Source organism: Amblyraja radiata, chromosome 25 (genome assembly GCF_010909765.2).
Source record: "Amblyraja radiata isolate CabotCenter1 chromosome 25, sAmbRad1.1.pri, whole genome shotgun sequence".
NCBI classification, from domain to species: Eukaryota; Metazoa; Chordata; class Chondrichthyes; order Rajiformes; family Rajidae; genus Amblyraja; species Amblyraja radiata.
In genome coordinates, this window is record NC_045980.1 from 35,953,826 (window position 1) to 35,977,053 (window position 23,228).

At 49.7% G+C, this 23,228-nt stretch overlaps 2 protein-coding genes across 3 annotated transcripts; one reads left to right on the plus strand and one right to left on the minus strand.

Moving 5' to 3' along the window:
• Positions 1-5,277: 5,277 nt before the first annotated feature.
• Positions 5,278-16,499, minus strand: gtf2h3 (general transcription factor IIH subunit 3). The gene is made up of 13 exons (XM_033043876.1): positions 16,379-16,499; positions 15,379-15,458; positions 13,836-13,942; positions 13,578-13,744; positions 13,430-13,492; positions 12,774-12,803; positions 11,419-11,447; positions 10,759-10,833; positions 8,797-8,850; positions 6,841-6,909; positions 5,933-6,068; positions 5,816-5,852; positions 5,278-5,646 (listed from the first exon to the last, which is right to left on the minus strand). The coding sequence occupies exons 1-13, from the start codon at positions 16,431-16,433 to the stop codon at positions 5,559-5,561; spliced, it is 990 nt and encodes a 329-aa protein (XP_032899767.1). The 5' UTR covers positions 16,434-16,499; the 3' UTR covers positions 5,278-5,558.
• Positions 16,452-23,119, plus strand: eif2b1 (eukaryotic translation initiation factor 2B subunit alpha). Of its 2 annotated transcripts, XM_033043877.1 has the most exons (10): positions 16,506-16,524; positions 16,562-16,578; positions 17,421-17,522; positions 17,758-17,894; positions 19,158-19,274; positions 20,007-20,119; positions 20,951-21,019; positions 21,145-21,220; positions 21,921-22,067; positions 22,961-23,119. In XM_033043877.1, the coding sequence occupies exons 2-10, from the start codon at positions 16,566-16,568 to the stop codon at positions 23,114-23,116; spliced, it is 930 nt and encodes a 309-aa protein (XP_032899768.1). In that variant the 5' UTR covers positions 16,506-16,524; positions 16,562-16,565; the 3' UTR covers positions 23,117-23,119. The 2 variants fall into 2 exon arrangements, with proteins under 2 accessions (XP_032899769.1, XP_032899768.1); XM_033043878.1 differs by having other exon boundaries at positions 16,452-16,578; positions 21,942-22,067.
• The last annotated feature ends 109 nt before the right edge of the window (positions 23,120-23,228 follow it).

Sequence of the window (23,228 nt, forward strand, 5' to 3'; positions counted from 1 at the left end):
GCTCGCCACCAATCAGCGCGCTCGGTGGATGGCGGCCCGTTGCCATGGCGCCGTCAGCATGAGTTTGGTAGTGAGGGAGCGCCGCGCTGTGGGAGAGGGGGAGGGGCTGGGTGAGGGAGCGCCGCGCTGTGGGAGGGGCTGGGGTGAGGGAGCGACGCGCTGTGGGAGGGGGAAGAGGCTGGGGTGAGGGAGCGCCGCGCTGTAGGTGGGGGGGGAGTGAGGGAGCGCCGCGCTGTGGGTGGGGGGGAGGGGGGGGAGTGAGGGAGCGCCGCGCTGTGGGGTGGAGGGGGAGGGGCTGGGGTGAAGGAGCGCCGCGCTGTGTGTGGGGGGGGGGGGGAGCGCTCTGCAGATGCTGGTTTCCAATAAAATGACACAAGGTGCTGGAGTAACAGCGGTGGATGGTAGGTTGCTAGTTGTTGGGAGGATCCCGCCCCTCACCTGTTCCTCACCGCCCCGCCCCCTCTTCCTAAATTCCTTCCTCTAGCTTCACAACTTACGACTCTTCCATCCTTTTGTCTCACTCCTAACCCAATTCTCCTGCCTTCTCCCCATAACCCCTGACACCCATATACTAATCAAGAATCTATCCATCTCTGCCTTAAAAAGAACCATTCTTGGCCTCCACAGCCTTCTGTGGCAAAATATTCCACAGATTCACCACCCTCTGCCTAAAGAAATTCCTCCTCATCTCCTTCCTAAAAGAAAGTCCTTTAATTCTGAGGCTATGGCCTTTAGTCCTAGACTCTCCCACGAGTGGTAATATCCTCTCCACATCCATTCAATCCAAGCCTTTCACTATACGGTAAGCTTCAATGAGGTCGCCCCTCAACCCACATTATAAATAAGCACAATCATACACAAGTACAAAAGTGCATACACAAAAGTACAATTGTGGTGTAATCTTTGGACCAGTGACTGTATTTCTATTGGTTTTAAAGTATTGATGGAGAAGGATAGGACAGGCTCACATGTTACGGTCCTTGCATTAGGATTAGGGTTAGTGTTAAGATTCTAACTTGGGGCAAGTCTAAATTTGGGGGCAATAGATGGGAACTTGCAGAGGTTGGGTGGGTAGCTTACAGCATTGAATTCTCCAGTTTTAGGTCAGGCAGCATCTTTGGAGAACATGGATAGGTGACGTTTCGGGACGGTCTGAAGAAGGGGTTCGACCCGAAACATCACCCATTGCTTCTCTCCAGCGATGTTGCCTGTCCCGTTGAGTTACTCCGGCGCTGTGTCTGTCTTCAGCCTGCAAATGTGAGAGTCACTGAGGGCTTTGGATGGAAGATGCTGATGCAGGAAATCAAATATATAATCAGCAGCTGGGGCCACAGCCGAGGGGAGGCAACGTTTCAGGTCGTTGACAACTCGCCAGGAGGAGTTTAGATCATCGCACTTGTTAAAAACCCGGAGGTCCGGTTATTGTGTAACTTGGTGTAAGTTTTGGCAGCGATCATCAACTCCTGCCGGGAATCGGCTGTAAATGTCGAATCTATCAAAGGCGGCCTCTCCTCCCCTCCCTGCTCCTCACTGCCTCTACCCTCCCCGCGCTACTGGCGGCCCTTCACCAGGGCCTGATGCCAGAGTTATTGTGTAGGAAGGAAGATGGACACAAAGACTGTCTGTCCAGAGTTACTGTGGTCGCTGCCAGTGGTGACCAACCCACACTCCCAGCGCTCACTGATCCGGCCCCCGCTGACCAGCCGGCAATATAAGGCGGACAAGCTGTTACTTGTTCATCCCTCGGCTAATGGTTAACACCCATAAAACACGTAGAATGACACGAACCAGTGACTTGTGAGTGAGCGGGTCCCAGCCACAGTTGCGCGTTTACTCTGCCGCCTCCATCCATTGCTATCTGCCCCATGGCCGCTCCTTGGCGCCGCTGTCCAAAGCCGCGGCCACCGGCAACCAGGCTCGGTCTGTCCGTGGCCTTCCTGTGCAGGAACGACCCCGTCTACTCTCTCTGCGTCGCCGACATCATGGCAGCTCCCAAGTCCCTTCACAATCAGTTCATCAGGGACCAGAGGACGCTGATGGAGGTACTTGTGTCTCTTCTGGATGTCGGGGTAAAACTCCCACAGTCTCACGTTCAACACTTCCCGTCTCCGGGCAAAGACTGACACAAAGTGCTGGAGTAACTAAGCGGGACACGCACCGTCTCTGGAGAGAAGGAATGGGTGACGTTTCGGGTCGAGACCCTTGTCTCCAGAGATGCTACCTGTCCCGCCGAGTTACTCCAGCATTTTGTGTCTATCTTCGGTGAAAACCAGCATATTTACGTGGATGTTGCCAGGACTAGAAGGTGTGAGCTATCGGGAGAGGTTGAGTAGGCTGGGTCTCTATTCCTTGGAGCGCAGGAGGGTGAGGGGGGTCTTACAACATCATGAAAGGAAGAGATCGGGTAGGCGCGCAGAGTCTCTTTCGCAGAGTAGATGAATCGAGGATCAGAAGACATAGGTTCAAGGTGAAGGGGAAAAGATTTAATAGTAATCTGAGGGGTAATGTTTTCACACAGAGGGTGGTGGATGTATGGACTAAGTTCCAGAGGAGGTAGTTGAGGCTGGGACTATCCCAGCGTTTAAGAAACAGTTAGACAGGTACATGGATAGGACAGGTTTGGAGGGAACCACACACCACACCTGGGCGGGAGGGAGGGAGGGAGCGGCTCTGAACAGAACGTGCAGCAGGTCGGGCAGCATCTGTTGGGAGAGCAGAGCCCAGATTTCAGGTCAACATTCTCTCTCTTCACAGATGCTGCCTGACCAACATTCTGTATTTAGTGATCCCATGGCTGAAGAGGAGGTGCTGAGTAAGGGGTTATTTTGTTCTCTATTCCAGAACCTGCAGAGACTGGAGAATCAGAAGGTGACGAGGATGCGGCAGCTGAAGGAAGAGAAACAGCATTTTGCTCTTGTCATGAGGAGGAGACTTGCCCCCTCTCGGCCAAACACAAACCATCCTTCACAGGCATCTCCCTGGGCAACTCGCTCTGGCATCAACCTCTCTCTCCCCACTGGGGCCAAAGGCACAAGTCTACAGCTCCCAGTCCAGGGCCGAGCTGTCCCCCACTCCCAACCCAAACTCCCACAGGTGGGTGGTCAGCTACACCGCAGTTAGATTGTAAACCTGGCGGCACCTGTACATCCCACACCATGGACCGTTCCACAGCCTGCACCCCTCCCCCCTCCCACACCTTTCCCCCACTCCGTCCCCCACCCTGCAGCCCCTCCCACACCCTGCACACCCTCTGTCACCCACCCCTCCCCCACCCTGCACCCCCTACCACACCCTTCCCCCACCCTACACACCCTCCCCCACCCTACACCCCCTTCCACACCCTGCACCCCCTCCATCCCACCTCTCCCCCCTCCCACGCCCTGCACCCCATCTGTCCCACCCCCTCCCCCCACTCCGTTCCACACCCCTCCCCCTCCCACACCCCTCCTCCACTCCGTCCCACATCCCTCCCCGCAGCCGCACTGTCCAACATCCCACATCCTGCACTATTCCACACCATGGACTGTCCCAAATCCTGCACCCCCTCCCACATCCCCCTCCCGTATCACTATCCCACACCCTTCCCCCACACCGTCCCAAGCCTCTCCCCCTCCCCACACAGCTGCACTGTCCAACATCCCTATCCCGCACCGTCCCAGGCAGTAAATGGGACTCACTCGGGTAGACAACATAGATGGCATGGGCAAGTTGGGCCAAAGGGCCTGTTTCTGTGCTGCATAGTTGTCCGACTTTGGCTTGAATGGAATTATATCCATTCTTAAATAAGGTGATCAAAACTTTGCACAATAACTTGGTATGGTCTCTCCAGCATCTCAGTTATTTAAATACTTTGGTACTTCATTACTTTTCAATACACAAAAATAAAAACTTTAAAAATAGAAAATAGCGGAAACACTCAGTGGGTCAGTCAGCATCTGTGGTTAATGATGTTTCATCAGCAGTCCAACATTCCTTCAGCATTCCTAATCACTTGCTCTTCTTGTTGCTAACTTTCTGTGCAAGGATACTATTAAGTCATGTGATAGGAGCAGAATTAGGCCATTCGGTTCATGAAGTCTACCTCACCATTCAATCGTGATTGATCTATCTCTCCCTCCTAAACCCATTCTCCTGCCTTCTCCCCATAAACCCTGACACCCATACTAACTAATCAAGAATCATCCCTGCTGCCCACATTCTAGGAAGCCCTCTCTGTATCCTCTCTCCTCTATCTGTTCTTCCTTTAATTCTTCAGGATGGTTTGTGAAGAACAAATATCCGTGTCACTGCACTCTGAACTCTGAAATAAACAACATTCTCTTTTCGTCTTTCTTCAGGTTTCAAACACTCACTTTCCTGAGCTGACAACCAGAAACGCCTGCACCTGTTCATGTCAGAAGCTTTCGAGGAAAGCAGGCTCTCTCCCCAATCTCCAGACTGCAACCCCAGGCTTTGAAGTTTAACATAAAGCAGTAGACGCTTCTTTCAGTAAAGAGACCCTGGTGTGGCCCGTGGATATGTTTGGGTTCTTACCCATTGAGTTTATTGCCAGACTCTGTGGAGGATCGTCTGTAAAGTTCCAGGAACCCAATGCTGATTTTCACTTTCTCTGACATTGGTGTGGCCCATATATTAACCAATGATAACTGCTTAAAACTAGTAAATAATAAACACAACTCTTCACCAAATGAATGCAGTCAATTTTATCCTTTCTGGTTAATTTCTGGTAAAAAGCTGAGACAAACAGGAGAGTGGCGCCAGCAATTAGCGAGAGACCTTGTCTTCCTGTTCTGAACTCTGTCAGACACATTCCCCCAATGTTTGTGTTCAAGGCTAAAACTAACATTGTGACTGTCAGCAACTACACTGGACAAAGTCTGATCCAAGATCAGGAGTGATGCAGCAAATGATGCAGGAAATGATGCAGGCGATTCTCACATTCCCAGCACTGGGCAGGACCTCTCCACAGGAGAATGGCCAACTGGCCCAGAGTGACGCTGTGCGTTGGGGCTCTGTGCATCCGCATTCGGAGCCTTGAATGCATTTGAGCAATCCGAACTCGCTCCTCCCACCCCCAGACCAGGAGACAGGTTCCTGCCAGTTCCCCACCTCCCAGACTGGCTTTTGCTTTGGGTGGTCTTGGGACAGGAAGAGGATCCCTGTTCACACCCCACCTTGCTGGTACCAACCTCGGACTCCAGCAGATACAATCCAAGTAGTAACCAGGGAAAAAGAAAAGCAGGGAGCAGAGGTTATGTGTACTCACAATGCTGAGGCAGGTTTCCACAGTCCTAGACGTACTGTTTATTATCTCATAGATGTAAGCATTTACAAAATGACACAGTGGTGAATAAAGACCCAGAGTTTGCAGATGTGTGTGTGTTTCACTACAGTGCAAGACCCAGAGTTTAATGTCCAAGTCAGGACAAACTCCTGGCCTCCTTGCAGCGGGGGAAGGAGTGTGCGTTTTGTGACCAGCGTATGGGCACATTGACTGATTCCAGTGGGGCCCTGAGGCAGGTGTGAGAGCAGTGTGCATCAAACCTGCTTCACTGGCATCAGTTGGCCAGGTAGTTCAGTGTCGGGTGCCTCGGTTTCTTCTTCTTGGCTTTCAGCACAGGGGGCAGGGCAATCCTGAAAGCAGTCCTGGAATTAAAACAAAAATATATCCTCACAGATCACGATGGAAGGCAGTGTAAAGGAGCAAAGCATCTCAGCCCATCATAACCGAACATTATAACCGACCCCCCCCCCCATCACCCCTGGACACACACTCATCACCGACCCCCCTCAACACCGAGCCATTAATACTCACTCGCATGTCGTGCAGATGGGGCTGAAGTTACAAAATACTGAAAAGTAAAAAGAGATTGTCATTGGAAAGTAGAAGGAGAAATGAAAGAGCTAAACGGTGAAGCTGCCTGACACTCACTCGATAAGCAGACGGAACAGACATAGCCGATCTCAATCAGGTTGCGGTGGCAGAAGCAGGCCGCTCTGTAGTCCACGTGGACGTGCGGTGGTAGCACGAGCTGCGATCTCTGCTCCGGGTCCGGCAGAAATACCCACTGCAGACGGGAGAGAAGGAGGGAGTGAGTGGGGCAGGGACACAGGCAGCCACAGCATTACATGCAACTCCTCAACCATTTACACACACTGTACAGGAGCACATGAAGCCTCTACTACATCAGTGCTTCTCAGTGGGAGAAGCAGGTCAGGGAATAAGGAACATGAATGACGATCGGACTTCCATCCATTCCCACGTTGATCATCTTACAGACAAAGTCGTGCACAAGTATGAAGAGAACAGGGAGATCCAGCAAAGGCTTCTGAGCAGGCCCTCAACATCACTGCAGCAAGTGACACATTTAAAAGACACGGACAGGGAACTGTGATATTTAGCAATGAATGTAAACGGGAGGGAGGATGAACTACAGTGTTGGAGGAGGGGACAGATCCTTGCAGATCACCATCTTACTCCCACTGTTGGGAGCCCTGAATATTCTGAAGCTCAGCTGAGAATCCTGGCCACACACTCATCTCCCACCCCCGCTCCAACAACACTCCTGGACACACGCTCATCTCCCACCCCCCCCCCACCCCCTCCCACAGATACCCATGGACACACACTCATCTCACCCCCCCCCCCCCCAATGACACCCCTGGAAACAGCACGTGTGCATCTGACCACGCAGACGCGTGCCTGATCACACACACAGCACAGCAGTGTAGCCCATGTCCAAATTCTTCCGCATCTTCACCCCTTGCCCCCCCGGTCCACAGAGAGAACTACAACACAAGCCACGCAGCACGGCTTACACATGTACACATTCACCTTACCAGCAAATACTGTGTGAGTGCCAGCAACTGTGGTATTTTTAAATATAATCCTCCGGTTATATCCGCAGCCTGCAGAGAGAAGAGGCAGTAGAGTGGAACTGTCCTCGAACAGAAACCCCGACCCCCCCCCCCACACACCCCTGCCCCCCCGCCACACCCCTGCCCCCCCGCCACACACCTGCCCCCCACACACCCTTGCCCCCCCCCACTCACCCCCCACACACACCTGCCCCCCACACACCCTTGCCCCCCCACCCCTGCCACCTGCCCCCCACACACACCTGTCCCACACACACACCTGTCCCACACACACCTGCCCCCCACACACCCCTGCCCCCCCACCACACATCTGTCCCCCCACATTCTGCCCTAACTCACACACCTGTCCCCGCCACACGCCCCTGCCCCCCGCTCACACACCTGCCCCATCCCCGACCCCCCCTGCCTCCCCCCCCACACACACCTGCCCCCCCCCCTCCCTCCCCGCACCCCTGCCTTCCCCCCCCCTTCTCCCCCATCGACAGACAGAGCCACTTTACAGTGAAACTGACCCGGAACAGAGATCTCTGGATAGGGGCGGCTACTGGGCTGCTGACTGGTCACCGCTCTCAGCATCCTGGTCTTTACAGAGCGGAGGATGGGGAACTAAACGTCTGAATCACAGGATCACTGCAGATGCATGCACGCCAGGGTCTGCACACACACGGGGCACACGTACACAGCAGGTACACGAGCGGGGCATGTACACAGGCGGTACACGCTCACACGGGCAAGCCACAAGAGTCGGCAGCAACACACACCTTCAACCACATGCCTCTCCAAGAGGCAGCAGCAGAGGCAGCTCACAGGAGATACACCAGGGTCACGTTGGCAGTCTGAAGAAGTGTCTCGACCCGAAACGTCACCAATTCCTTCTCTCCAGAGATGCTGCCTGTCCCGCTGAGTTACTCCAGCACTTTATATCCGTCCTCACATTGGTAGAATCCAGCTCCACCCCCAAAGACCAACTGAACTGTTTTGTGCAACTCAGAATATTGCTTGCGTACCAGGAAAGTATGTTAGTGAATGGTATGTTAGCATTCATAGCAAAAGGATTTGAGTATAGGAGCAGGGAGGTTCTACTGCAATTGTACAGGGTCTTGGTGAGACCACACCTGGAGTATTGCGTACAGTTTTGGTCTCCTAATCTGAGGAAAGACATTCTTGCCATAGAGGGAGTACAGAGAAGGTTCACCAGACTGATTCCTGGGATGTCAGGACTTTCATATGAAGAAAGACTGGATAGACTCGGCTTGTACTCGCTAGAATTTAGAAGATTGAGGGGGGATCTTATAGAAACTTACAAATTTCTTAAGGGGTTGGACAGGCTAGATGCAGGAAGATTGTTCCCGATGTTCGGGAAGTCCAGAACAAGGGGTCACAGTTTAAGGATAAGGGGGAAATCTTTTAGGACCGAGATGAGAAAAACATTTTTCACACAGAGAGTGGTGAATCTCTGGAATTCTCTGCCACAGAAGGTAGTTGAGGCCAGTTCATTGGCTATATTTAAGTGTTAGATGTGGCCCTTGTGGCTAAAGGTATCAGGGGGTATGGAGAGAAGGCAGGTACAGGATACTGAGTTGGATGATCAGCCATGATCATATTGAATGGCGGTGCAGGCTCGAAGGGTCGAATGGCCTACTCCTGCACCTATTTTCTATGTTTCTCTGTTTCTATGAAAGGAGTTGCAGATGCTGGAATCCTAAACAAAACACAATGTACTGGAGGTACTCTGCAGGTCAGGCAGCATCTGTGGAGGGGATGGACAGACGGCGTTTCGGGTCGAGACCCGTCTACGGACTGATCAGGACCACAGAGTTCCTCTAGCACTCAAGATGTCCCGAGCTGCAGCCTAGTAAAGCTGTCACCTTACTTGAGGGAGGCAGACAGATCCCAGTGCAGAGCAGATTCACCTACCTGTTGGAGGAGGCCAGATTCAGAGTCCAAAACGCACGCGTCGATCAGAATGTTCTGAAAGCAGAAGAATGGTCATGTTTACTTCGGAAAGTTTGGGGGATTTTCCACGCTGCAACCAGCCCCTTCCTCCAACATTAGCATCGCACCATCTACACAACGCAGGTGAGCTCCAGCAACGTTCTGCCTGCATTTGGTGCAACTTACATTCGTTAACATTTTATTTACACAAGTATATATTTCTACAGCTTTTTCACCAGCACTTGCCAGGCAGCATCTAAGGAGAGAAGGAATTGGCGACGTTTCGGGTCGGCAGCTTCGACACAGGACAAGGAGGCTCACTCCCACCCTCCCCTCTCACTGTGATAAATACTGACAATAGACAATAGGTGCAGGAGTAGGCCATTCGGCCCTTCGAGCCAGCAGCGCCATTCAATGTGATCATGGCCGATAATCCCTAATCAGTACCCCGTTCCTGCCTTCTCCCCATATCCCCTGACTCCGCTATCTTTAAGAGCCCTATCTAGCTCTCTCTTGAAAGTCACTCTTTGGTCACTCCCACCCTCTCACTGTGATAAATGTTGGCTACGGTTATTACTCCCAGAGAGAGGGGATTATTCCGCACTGAGACTATGTCTCAGGCTCACACACAGAATCCAAACACAAAATGCAGGAGTAACTCAGCGGGACAGGCAGCATCTCTGGAGAGAAGGAATGGGTGACGTTTCGGGTCGAGACCCTTCTTCAGACTTCTTCAAACCAACATCTGCAGTTCCTTCCTACAGAATTCGAACAAACTAAGCAGCTCACTTGTGTAACTAAAATGTCAGCAGATGTAACAGACAGAGATTCTCCAATGTTATTGGGACCCAGAACAAGCACTCACATTAAATAGAATGGTTCTCACTGTTTACTGAAGTCTTTAATATCTTGGGGAAATTAACTAGCATTTTGTAACAAACGAAGGATAAAAATATATTGACAGTTAAACTGCAGCGACATGACATTGCCGGTAAATGAAGCCAGCGACTGGCCTTTGGGATGGATGGTGTGTGGATGACTGACCTTCACAACACCTTCCAAAGCTGCACCATGACAACTGCTCCCTGCTTCACTGGGTTCAGTCTGCACTGGGTCAGCTGGAATTTCAAACTGTTCACCAGGGGAGATGTTATTCATTGCTGGAGTCACGCGTGACTCAGTCAGTATAATGCTAGCTGTGGCCAAGGGTTTGGAGAGACATTAACCATGTCGGCTCTCTCCTGTCCACACAATTCCTGATCATCCATGTCCTGATCATCCATGTCCTGATCCAAACACATCCCTCAATCAAAATCGCTGAAACATCTAATCATCTGGTCAGTTTCCCCCTGCACCTGCGGGATCTTGCTGTGCACAAACACACCAGGCTCCCTGTACACCAGTGACTTCAGAAAGGATGTCAAGAGCTGTCAGCTCCTGACATACACATTGTTTAGCCTCCATCAACACATTGAATCAATGTTCAAACTCACATTTGTAGTCAATGCCTACTATGTTGAAGAAGGGTTTCGGGCCGAAACGTCGCCTATTTCCTTCGCTCCATAGATGCTGCTGCACCCGCTGAGTTTCCCCAGCAATTTTGTGTACCTCCTACTATGTTCTGTTGTGCTGAAGCAAAGCAAGAATTTCATTGTCCTATCAGGGACACATGACAATAAACTCACTTGAACTTGAACATTCTGGGAAAAGGAGCTGAGAAAATACTCAAAGATAGACACAGAGTGCTGGAGTAATTCAGCGGGTCAGGCAGCATCTCTGGAGAACATGGATAGGTGACATTTCACAGAATGCTGGAGTAACTCAGCGGGACAGGCAGCATCTCTGGGCAACATGGATAGGTGACATTTCACAGAGTGCTGGAGTAACTCAGCGGGTCAGGCAGCATCTGTGGAGAGAAAGAATGGGTGACGTTTAAAACTCAACCTGTTTCTGTGCTGCAAAGATAATGTTCATAACATTCATGTATTGAGCTGCAGAGTCTTCAGCCGCTTGAATAACCTGTGGAGAAACAAACGACAAATCTAAACGTGTCTGATATCATCTCCACGTTGAGCTGCAGTGTGGGGAAGAGGCTCTGCAGGTGATTAGTGGCAGCGGAGTGGTGTTGTTTATTAATGTCACGTGTACCGAGGTACAGTGAAAAACTGTGTGCGCTACCCGGTCAAATCATAACATGCAATCATGATGTATAATAATGTACCATCACACCTACACAAATACAATGGGTAGTGCCGAGAAAAAACAGAAGCTTTATAGCATTAGTTACTGAGAAAAAGTCCCAATACCTCAATGATGTAGGCTGGAAGATCGGGCCTGCTTCCGAGCTTATGGGTGGACTGTTCAGTCGTCTGATCACAGCGAGGTTCCTGACTCCGTGGTCACTTGTGCCCCATCTCCCTCTTTACCGCCCCTCCCACACCATAGCCTCGTGAGCTCCCTGCCCCCCCTCAGGCTGGGGGCTGTGTAACATCCAAGGTCTGTTTCCCATCAGATCCCCAGGCCACACCTGCAATGTAACAATCCACCCCCACAATACAACAGCTACACGTCTTCACAATTAGTCACGGAAGGCAGAACACTTACCAGGATTCGGGATTTCAGCTCATGGCTGGCTGCATTTGGTAGAAAAGAAATAAAATTAGATTTGTAAAGTTCAAACTGCGAGTTACAAAAAATACGTCCACTATTCGTAAATCTGCGTGTTGTCACACGCATTCAGAGCTTAAATTGAAAATAAACATGGTGTGAAATATCACAGGATTAGGGCGAGGCCATTCCTCCCCTCTATTGAGGCAAGTCCACACCTGAACTCCATTGTACGCCCACAAAATACTGCAGACAGACGCTGTGAATCTGAAATATAGACAGAATGCTGGAAATACTCAGCAGATCAGGCAGTGTCTGGGAGAGAGAAACTATGGTAATGTTTCACAGAAACCTTCCCTGAACATCATTTACACAGTTCCAGGATCCTCACCACCCGGACTGCAAAATGCACCCACCTTCGTTTTTACATTTCAATTGATCCCAGCGTCAGTTCCAAATCCTCACAGCATTTGGGTGAAAGCTTGGCCTGGCTCGAATTCTACATTTCTGCCTATATTTTGTGTTCCATCAAAGATATGGTCTCTCTTTATCTACCCCATAACTTGTTTAATCAGCAAACATTATTAACTTATAAAAACAGAAAATGCTCATAGAGTAAGCAGATCAGGCAGCGTCTAGGAAGAGATAAACAAGGTTAAAGTATCAGGTCAAAGACTCTTTGTCAGAATTGGGTAAAGTTGTTATGTTTGTGGGTATCAGGATAAGAGTTAAGGGCAGCCCAGTGACTGAGCATTCAAAGCCCTGCCTGAGACATGCCTTGTACAATGGTCGGCATGGAAACGCTGAGCCAAAGGGCCTGTTTCATTGCTGTACCACTCTCTAACTATCATCATTCTCGCCTGCATCGGGAGTGTTGAGACTGCGTTGGATTCTTCATTCACACCGCCTCCATTTGGAGAAACGAGCAGCCTGCATAACAGCATCAGAATCCAGCTGTCAATTGTTCAATTCAATCTGACTTTAATAGTGAATCATTCTTAACTAAGGAAAGCACAGCCTTAGTCTCAGTAAACATACATGTACCATCCAATAAACATACATGTACCATCCAATAAACATACATGTACCATCCAGTAAACATACATGTACCATCCAGTAAACATACATGTACCATCCAGTAAACATACATGTACCATCCAGTAAACATGCATGTAACATACAGTAAACATACATGTAACACCCAGTAAACATACATGTAACATCCAGTAAACATGCAGGTACCATCCAATAAACATACATGTAACATCCAGTAAACATACATGTAACATCCAGTAAACATACATGTAACATCCAGTAAACATACATGTAACATCCAGCAAACATATACGTACCATCTAGTTCTTTATTCACTTTGTGAATATCTTGTATCAGAAGCGTTAAGATAAACAACAGCATGAGAACATGAAGTTAGACGTAAACATTCCTGTTTCAATGGAATCAACAGCTCAATGTTGCTCCAGTAAATGAGCCGGGACTGGGTGGATTTTCAGCGCGGATGCCTGAAGGTGTGTATGCGCTGGTCAGAGGGCAGACAAAGAAGTGTATGTGGGACAACATCTCCGGTAGGAGTGAACACCTGCACAAGGTTCACATTTCAACTGGCAGCTGACAGACATTTGCTTCCCCGTTAACGTTCTGTGTCGCAACTATGACCAGCAGGAAAACTAGTGATGAGATAAGATTGCAATCTATCACCCAGTGCTGGAGAAACTCTGCGGGTCAAACAGCATGTACGGAGGGAACGGGCAGGCGACAATTCGGGTCAGGTCCATCCTTCGTGTAATGATGGGAAGCATTAGGGAGGTGTGGAGGGCAGATGGAACCGGATCAGACAAGAAACTGTTCAACAATTAGCAACTTGCAAACTTCCCAGTGTGGTCAGTAGTGAGGCCACAATACATGGCATCGAGCAAACATCGACAGACGATGAAACGTTGGCCGTGACGTCATTAACACAAGAAAGGCACAGATTGTCGAGCAAGGATACAGCAAAGTGCTTTTGCCAAAGATCCGGCCAGCAGAGTCTCTGTCAGATGTGCTCTCACCTCAGCTGCAACATAAAGGAGAGGATGTCAAGTACACAGAGCCACAACACAGGCAGGGTGTGTGCGAGTCTGTTGGAAGCTCCGACTCACTCTTTGCCATCAGGTCCTTGATCTCCTCGGTGACAATGTCGTTTCCGAAGGCCAGGAGCTCATACTTTCCATCCGTGCTACCCGACCAAGAGGATTCTGCAGAACTGCTCTCACTACTTTCGGCAAAGCTTCCCGTTTTCCACTGTTTGCCTGGGTACAGGAAGCGGCTGCAGAAACAAGAAGCATAAAGAGCTGGATCCCATTCCCACTCCATCCCCGTGCAGCAGCTGCATGCAGGGAGCTCTGGTGCTGCCTTACCTCTCCTGACTGTGACTGGCGATCATCGCAAGTCTGTTGTTGCGGCTCATGACCAAGTGTGAGTTTCCCATCACCAGCACTGCGTCCATGCATTTTGACAGCGTGAACTGAAACAAGGCAGAAACCACGACAGCTCAGTTGTCCAAACATAAACCCACAGATTGCATGTCAGTTGTGAGGACACACATGCTCCATAACGCAGCGTGGAAACTATCATGAACGCAGAGGGAAAGCCTTGGATATCTCTGGAGCGTCGGAGGCTAAGGGAACATCTGATAGAAGGGGAAGGAAATGAACCTAAGGATGACCAGAGATTAAAATAGAGGAAAAAGAGGAGAGACGACCAGATTAATGAGGGGAAATTCAACTGGGGAAGTAAAGTGGAAACAAATCGTCAAAGAGAGAGAATGAAAACAGACCGGTAGGAATCATGGAAATAAATAACGATAGATCGAGCTGTGACCCAGAGAAGGGATTGTAGAGTAGGTGAGGCTGGTCAAGGAACAGTGGAGGCAGAGGGCTTGCAGAGTGACCAAGTGGGAACGTCACATCAGTCTTTACCGAGCACGTTGTTCGAGCCCCACTTCAGGAAAATGACGCCCAGATTGTGGGTGGACTAAACATTGATAATGAGGCACCTTGAGCATTAGATCACTGACAACAGCACTCTTTTATTCATGTATATTGACAACTTTAACCACGGAAACTAAGCAACACTGCAGATTGGTGCACTTTGTGTTTAAGGGAATGTCAACAGCTCTCTGTGCCCCAACAATGCTGGGAAACTCCACAGGTATCATACAGGTATCCAGTGGGAAACTCCACAGGTATCACGCAAGTCACAATGCACACCCCAGGAAAACCTTTTCATCAGAATAAACTGGCGGTTTGTGTAAGCGATGGTGACAGGCTGGATTATCGATATTTGTATTCATCTCAGTAGAGAAAGTCAAAGTGATTCTGAGAGACAGGATCCACCTACATTTGGAAAGGCAAGGACTGATTAGGGATAGTCGGCATGGCTTTATAAGGGGAAAATCATGACTCAACAATTGTTTTTGAGCAGGTCATTGTTTTTGAGCAGGCGATGAAAAAGGATAGAGTGGCAGAGGTCTCCATGGATGTTGGCAAGACTTAGTCCCGCGTGGTCAGTTCATCTGCAAGGTCAGATCACACAGAACTGGGGGAGTGGAGCGGGTGAACATGGGGTGGGGGCTTGGGGGTGTGGGAGAGGGGATGAAAATGGGAGGATCGGAGGTGGATCAGAAGGAGACAGGGGTGGGGGAGAGGAAGCGGGGAACAGAGTGGAACTGAACATTCAGTCTCACCAACACCTTGATTTAAAGAACCTATTGTGGTCTTCAGAAGCGTGTCATTATCTCCAGTAACATTATTTAGATTGGAGGCCTGTGCCTCAGGAATCAGAGTTCACTGTTGTTGTCGTCTCTATCAACCATTTGGTTTGTAAACTTGTTAACATCTTCTGAAGGAAAATTATCATTTAAATTAAACAACGTTAGGTGGCTCCAATGTAATTTCTTACCGTTGATTCTTTCAGGATCTGCTGTCCCCACCAAACGGGGTTGACATCCACCACAATAACAAGCAGGCTGATATCCTCATCTGTATGGGGAATGAAAGGAATATGTGGTCGACCGGTGGAGATAGTGTCACGGTCTCTGAAGGCGACAATTTTCATCTCTCTCCTCCTCCTGGTTTCATTCACATCTACCACACATTTCACCACAGAACCCTCTAACCCGGCAGGTAGACAAAAGTGCTGGAGAAACTCAGCGGGTGCAGCAGCATCTATGGAGCGAAGGAAATAGGCAACGTTTCGAGACGAAACGGTGCCTATTTCCTTCGCTCCATAGATGCTGCTGCACCCGCTGAGTTTATCCAGCACTTTTGTATACCTTCGATTTTCCAGCATCTGCAGTTCCTTCTTAAACCCTCTAACCCGACAGTTCCTTTCCCCCACAGATGTTGCTCGATCCGCTGAGTCCCTCCAGCAGTTCATTTGGTTTTTGCACAAGTTGTAGTTTATTTTGCTGAATTCAGTCATGGTTTAAAACCATCAGCCACATTATGACTGAGAATTCAAACTGGTTTGCAGTGAGATCTGTGATCTGTAGCGGGTCTGAACCAGACACGTCCCGCTGAGGCAGCAGTCACTCTCGCCGCAGCCGTGGCGGCCGGTCTGTCACAGACAGACAGAAAAAGGAGGGCATGTGGGAGAGGGGCAGAGAGGAGGGAGAGAGGGCATGTAGGTGGGGGAGAGGAAGAGAGGGGCGTAGAGTGGCTGGGACACAATGGGAGAGGGGACGGTGCAATGCAGGAGGGGGGAGGGGAAGAGTTGAAGGGGGGGGAGAGGGGAGGGGGAGACGCTGAGAAGGGTGTACAGTAGCGGGGAGAGGAGGAGGTGGGTGGAGGGGGGCACAAGGAAACGTGCAGGCGGGGAGATGAGCTGACGGGATGAATGAGGGGGGAGAGGGAGCTGGGGGAGCCGGGGAGAGGGGACGCGGGGAGGAGCCGCCACTCACCGGCCGCCATCGACCCGCCGCTTCCGGCCCGGACCCCGGTGCGACGCTGACACATGTCCGGGTGCCGCTCCCCGCCCGCGACCCCTCGCTGCCCGGACCGGCGCCGCCGCTCTGGTTGTCGGGGGACGGGTTAGTGGAGAGACCGGGACAGCGGTCCGTCTGCTGACGGGTCCCGCGTCCGTCGGCGATGGATGAGCTGGGTGAGGGGGGGGGGGGGATGAGTAGGGGGGGGGGGATGATTGGGGGGGGGGGGATGAGGGGGGGTGATGATTGGAGGGGGGGGATGAGTAGGGGGGGATGAGTAGGGGGGGGGTGAGGGGGGGGGTGTTGAGGGGGGGGGGGTGATGAGTAGGGGGGGGGTGCGTGATGAGTGGGGGGGGGGTGATGATTGGGGGGGGGGGATGAGGGGGTTCTTCTGCCCCGTCTAAGCTCGTCCTGTCGCCCACATCCTGTAAACTTTGCCCATCCGCGGACCTGTCCAAATGTCTTGTCTCGGGGAGACTGACTTGCCGCGGGCTGGTGTTGTGCTGCGGTCACTGCTGGAGGGAGTGACGGGCAGAGAGGGAGCCCAGACTCGGGGGAGATATTGACGTGGATGGTTTTAATCGCTTGCAATGTTAATGTAATCACCCAGACTAGAGGTTTGTGTGTCCTGAGATACAACGAGACACGTTGTGGAGAGTTCCATCACACTGTCGAGGTGTAGATGGTGTCAGGGGGTGAGTCCCTGGGCACCAGACCTGCTGTCGTTGACACGGGATCTGTGAGACTGGCCCCTTGAGTTTGTGCAACGGATGGTGATCCGTGATACAATGGATCGGATGTGGATAGATATCATTGTTGGACCAGATCATTGTCTCCTTTATGGTGCCTTTGTGATCAGCCCACCTCAGCCTACGCAGGCATGCATAAAGATCATAGAGCGGATCTTTGGGCATGCATGCTCTACTGGGCAAGGGAATTATCAATGAATTGAATGTTCATGTTGATTGCTAATCCCCATAAATAAGTGTCTGTCTGTGCTTCAACCCAACCTTTGCAGAGCTTGTAGACTATTTCAAAACTCAAATGAGGGAGAATGAAGATGTTGCATCTGCAGTTGCTGCCATTCGCACCTTGCTGGAGTTTTTGAAGAGAGACAAAGGTAATGTAGTTTATAACTAATTTCTGCACCTGTGTTTCATTTATTGTGACAGTTAAATGAACCGTCCACTCTCACAAGCTTCACAATTATACAATTTATAAAGTAACCTGGAAATGTATGTGCTGGGCAGGATGTGCTAAGTTTTTATTGGATAAATGCTGCATGGTTGGTCTAGTAATATGAACACTAGGAATAAAGCTGCAAATTTACTGTGTGTGTGTGATTCTGGAATTAGGCGAGACCATCCAGGGGCTGAGAGAGAACCTGAAGGCAGCTATAAAAATCCTCAGCAGTGTGGACTCGTCAGTGGCCGTGTCTTCAGGCGGTGAACTCTTCCTCCGCTTTATCAGCCTGACATCCCTGGAACATCCGGTGTGTATCTCCGCGGTTTCTCGGTGTCTTTGAATGTGGCCGATGGAATCTCCCCCCCCACACCTCAATTGCACTCTGAAACCTCTCTCTTGCCTAATCTTTTCGTCACCTTTCCTGTTCTTGCTTGCATGTCCCAATGTAAGATATTGTTTAATAATGTTCTTGTGAGGTGCTTTGAGTTGCCGCTGGTGTGTACTGTAGGCCAGGTGTTTGCCAGTGATCTGGCGGAGCAGTACTGGTGTGTGGACACCAGCCCATCCTTGATCACAAACCTCGGCAAAGAGTTTGGACCACAAGTCCAGGATCTGCCGACCAACAAAGAGACCTGGCTCTCACCCGTTTATGTGCAGTAACAGTGGACAGAATAGGACAGGAATCCAAGCTCCGAGTACTGGTATATCGATGTCTCGCACTTCAGTCAGCCCCGACATTCCCCCTCTCTCGATCCCTCCCCCACCCAAGTCGCACCAGCTTCTCATTTTCATCATCCTACAAACAGCCAACAATGGCCTGCTTTCTTTATCATCGTTACTTTTTTGCATATCATTGATTCATTGTTCTTTATCTCTCTACATCATCATCTATAATCTCTCGTTTCCCTTATCCCTAACCAGTCTGAAGAAGGGTCTCGACCCGAAACATCACACATTCCTTCTCTCCAGAGTTGCTGCCTGTCCTGCTGAGTTACTGCAGCATTTTGTGTCTGTCTCTGAGTGCTGCTGATGCTTTTATGTTGGTTTTGTTGTTCTTCCAAAGAATTGGTGAAAGACAGTACATTCCATGCACATAGAGTAGAAATAATTTTCTGTTCCTGATCTGTTAATGCTTAAAATGGGAGCTGTCTGGCATTGTGCAGGTGACGGACATTCACAAAAACATCCCACCCAAAAATCGGAGACTAGAATTAAAGTAACTCCACGGAATTTATGTGGGAATAAAATGTTAAAAATCAACACTTTTTTAAAGTCTTGTTTCTTGGCCCATGTACAGGTGAGGCAGCTTCACATCTGCAGTTGCTTGAGTGGTCTTTGATTATGTTGCCTGCTTTCCCGAGGCAGTGTGAAGTGTAGATGGTGGGGAATCTGGTCTGTGACTGGGCTACATCCACAGCTCTCTGCAATTTCCTGCGGCCTTGGGCAGAGCTGTTGCCAAACCAAGCTGTGATGCATCCCGACAGTGTGCTGTCTATGGTGTATCTGTTGATTTTAGTGAGAATACTTACCTGTTATTGCCATTAACTGGGTTTAAACGTTTGTGTTTCAGGATTATTCAATATGCAAAAAGACGATGATAGACCGAGGGGAGCTTTACTTGGAAAGAATTTCAGCTTCAAGGAAGAAGATTGCGAACCTGTGTCACGCATTTATAAGTGACGGCTCTGTGAGTATGGAATGGGTTGTGCAAAGATGCATTGAATCCTGGTTGCCCTTGTCCCACTGCCAGGCACCTGGACTGCTCTTGTCGATAATAGCAGCAGGATGAGAGCATAGCCAGGGTGGTTTGGGTCTTTGATGATGTGGGTCTTGGAGGCAGTGCTTCCTGTAGGTCATTCCAGTGTGGGGAGGTCAGTACCCGTGATGGAGCGGCAGTGTCCACCACTTTCTACTTCGATCCGCGGCCTTCAAATGACTGAACCAGGCTGTAATGCGTATGAAATCCCATTGGTTTCTTTCTTTGAGATTTTTACACTTCCAGTTATTTTTAGTGTTTGTGAAAACAAAATTATAACCTGGCATTTCCAAACATGAAGATGTGACATCCCATCCCCTGACATTTACAGAATAACCACACAGGGCCCTAGGGTTGCATCAGGATCCTTTAGATTCACTCCCTTCATCCGGTACTTTGTTACGTCAGGTCATTGCCACAGACGGCTGTGGAGGACAAGTCTTTGGGTATTTTTAAAGCGGAGATTGATAGGGGCTTGATTAGTAATGGTGTCGGGGGTTGAGAGGGAAAGATAGATCAGCCATGATTGAATGGCGGAGTAGACTCGATGAGCCGAATAGCCTAATTCGGATCCTATCATTTATGAACTTAAGATCAGGAAGAATTGTCCCCAGTCCTAAAATTCCTGCCTGTTGTTATAATCCACCTCCACTTCTTTCTCAGAAAATATTGACGCATTCCTCTTCGCGGGTGGTGCTACGAGTGTTGGAGCAAGCGGCCAGAGCCAAGAAACGCTTCAGTGTATTCATCACAGAATCACAGCCCGACTGCTCAGGGTGAGTTCAGAGCTCAGGACCAACTCCTGGCCAGCGTCTGTGACTTGTTCTCTCTCTAGTCTTCTACATCTACCCACCTCTGATATGGGATACGCACTAGGTGTCAGCTGCTCTAGGTGTCAGCTGCTCTACATCGGTGAGACCAAGCGCAGGCTTGGCGATCGCTTTGCCCAACACCTCCGCTCGTTCGCACTAACTAACCTGATCTCCCGGTGGCTCAGCACTTCCGAATCCGACCTTTCTGTCCTGGGCCTCATCCATGGCCAGAGTGAGTCCCACCACAAATTGGAGGAGCAGCATCACATAGGGCAGTTTACACCCCAGCGGTATGAACATTGGCTTCTCCAATTTCAGGTAGTCCCTGCTTTCTCCCTCCTTCCCCTCCCCTTCCCAGCTCTCCCACAGCCCACTGTCTCTGCCTCTTCCTTTCTTCTTTCCCCCCCCCCCCCCCCCCCCCCACCTCCACATCAGTCTGAAGAAGGGTCTCGACCCAAAACGTCACCTATTCCATCGCTCCATAGATGCTGCCTCACCTGCTGAGTTTCTCCAGCATTTTATGCAGCTTATTAACCAGCTTCACTCCAGGAAGAAGTAACCGAGCTTCTCCAGAATCACCTGGCAACTGACTGCTCCAACCAACCCAGGCAACAAGCCCCATGCCTCCCGTAGTAAATCTCCTCTGTTCCTGGGGATTGATGATCCAGCTTTAAGCCTGATACATCCAGCACTTTCTCCTGGGAATGCTACTTTGTTAAAAGCTGAATCGGAAAGTTATTGAAATGAAAGTTTCAAACTGTTCTCGGATTGACCGAGTTATTCATTGTCTTCCAGGCTTAAAAGTGCAGAAAGTCTGAAGAAGTTGAACATTCCAGTGACTGTGATCCTTGATGCCTCAGTGGGGTGAGTGGGCAACCGCTCGTTACTGGTCTGGGGATGTTACTCACACAACGTTTAAACCAGTCGGATTATCCGCAATACATCGCTGTATTCTGGCTCCCCACACAATCGTCTTTCTTTGGTTGCAGGTACATTATGGAGAAAGTGGATTTGCTTCTGGTCGGGGCTGAAGGGGTGGTGGAGAGCGGAGGGATCATTAACAAGGTAACGTTCCACAAGTACTGAGTCTGAAAAAGGAGTCTTGACCCGAAATGTCACCTATCCGTGTGCGCCAGAGATGCCCCTTGACCTGCTGATACTCCGGCACTTGTGTCTTTTTCCGACTGAATCTAACTCTCCCTCATCACGGGAGTCAAGGACAGAGTCTGGAATAGGAACCATTCAACCCTTTGCGTCATTTAATCACGGTTTTGGTTCCTGAGCTCCACAATGCTGCCCCCGCCATCTCCTCTGTCCATGCACGGCCCTCCCATCCCTGAGGATGTCCCTCTGCACCGAGGATAACGTGTCTGTCATCTCAACCTATCAATCTCAACTTGTCAATCTCCAATTTCTGGGGGAGATTGCGATGGTGATTTAGATTCATCTTTGGCTGAACATCACCCCTAAATGACTTGGTCTTATCTTGTTGCCCCGGGGATTTCCCCCGGTTGTGTGATGGGCGCTGTACAGAGGGCTCTGAGCAGTAGGGAGATGGGCTTTAGTCCTGACACACAATTTGTTGTAAAGTTTCCCAATTACACCGTCCAAAACCACAACAATTCCAAAATTAATATCCTAACACTAAAAGTGTTATTTTTAAACTAATTTTGTTGGCCGATTACTAATTTAGATTTAGTCCGGACCGTGTTTCTGTGGAACATAATCGCGATACGGGAAGGAAGTTCATCCATTGAAAGGGCAGCTGGTGGTTTTCTCTCTGCAGATCGGGACATACCAGATGGCAGTCTGTGCAAAATCTCACAACAAGCCCTTCTATGTGGTCGCCGAGAGCTTTAAATTTGTCCGACTCTATCCCCTCAATCAGCAAGATGTTCCCGATCGATTTAAGGTGAGAAGCATTTGTTCGCAATGGCCTTTGTTTTGTGCTTTGGGTCAATATTTTGAGACAACTAGATCACGGTTCTCTAATAGATGCTGCCTGACCCACTGAGTTCCTCCTGAATTTTTGTCTACCGTTACTTTCACTGATGTTAGTTTCTGCTTAAGAATGTTTCCATTTCTTGTTCATTTTTTGCCAACAACAGTATGTTGTTGGAGGGCATCGACCACACATGGTGCCTCAGGAAGGCCATCAGCATCCATAAAGACTCCTCACAACCTTGTAATGGACTGTTCGAACTCCTACCTTCTGGCAGACGTTACAAGGCCTTCTACGCCCGCATCTCCAGACTCAGGAACAGCTTCATCTCCAGAGCTATAGCTGCTCTGATCCGGCCCTGCTGAGTGCCCCCTCCCCCGTGAACTGTCTCCCTCGGATGGTCACGTCGCACAGACACATTTGCACTTTAGACTGTTTTACTGTTCTTTTTATGAACCATGTTCTCGGGGTATCTAAATCTAAATTTTATTAGTTGTTTAAGTTATGACATCGGATGGAAGCTGCATACCCAAATCTCATTGCACCTATGTGCAATGACAATAATAAAAGATATTATTATTATGTTTTATTTCTGTTGCTTGTTGAGTGTGGGTGGGGTGGGCAGAGTCACTGCGTCTTCTTCAGCTTCAAACACATCATGGCTCTTGGGGGGCAGTGAGTGAGGCAGTGGTATTAGCTTGGAATTGATGGGGATCTGGGTTAAAATGTGGAGAAACAAACGGGATTAGTGTGTGTGTGTGTGTGTGTGTGTTCTGGTGAAGATTCAGCCCCACTGTAGACCTGTGCTGCAGGTGCTGCGGCTGCCCAATGCTGTTTATTGTGACAAGGCCTTTATTTTGCAGTACACTGCGGAGATACTGAAGTCAGCAAAGAACCTTGCAGAGGAGCACCCGACAGTGGACTACACTCCTCCGTCATTCATTACCCTGTTGTTCACTGATCTGGGCGTGCTCACCCCTTCTGCTGTTAGTGATGAATTAATTAAACTATATTTGTGATAATGGGTCTGCTTCTTTTCAAAACTATGCAGTTATAAAACCATCTTGTAGAACAAAGGGGAGCTGAACAAATTAAATATTTAATATTCTCAGCTTTCTTCAGCATTATCCG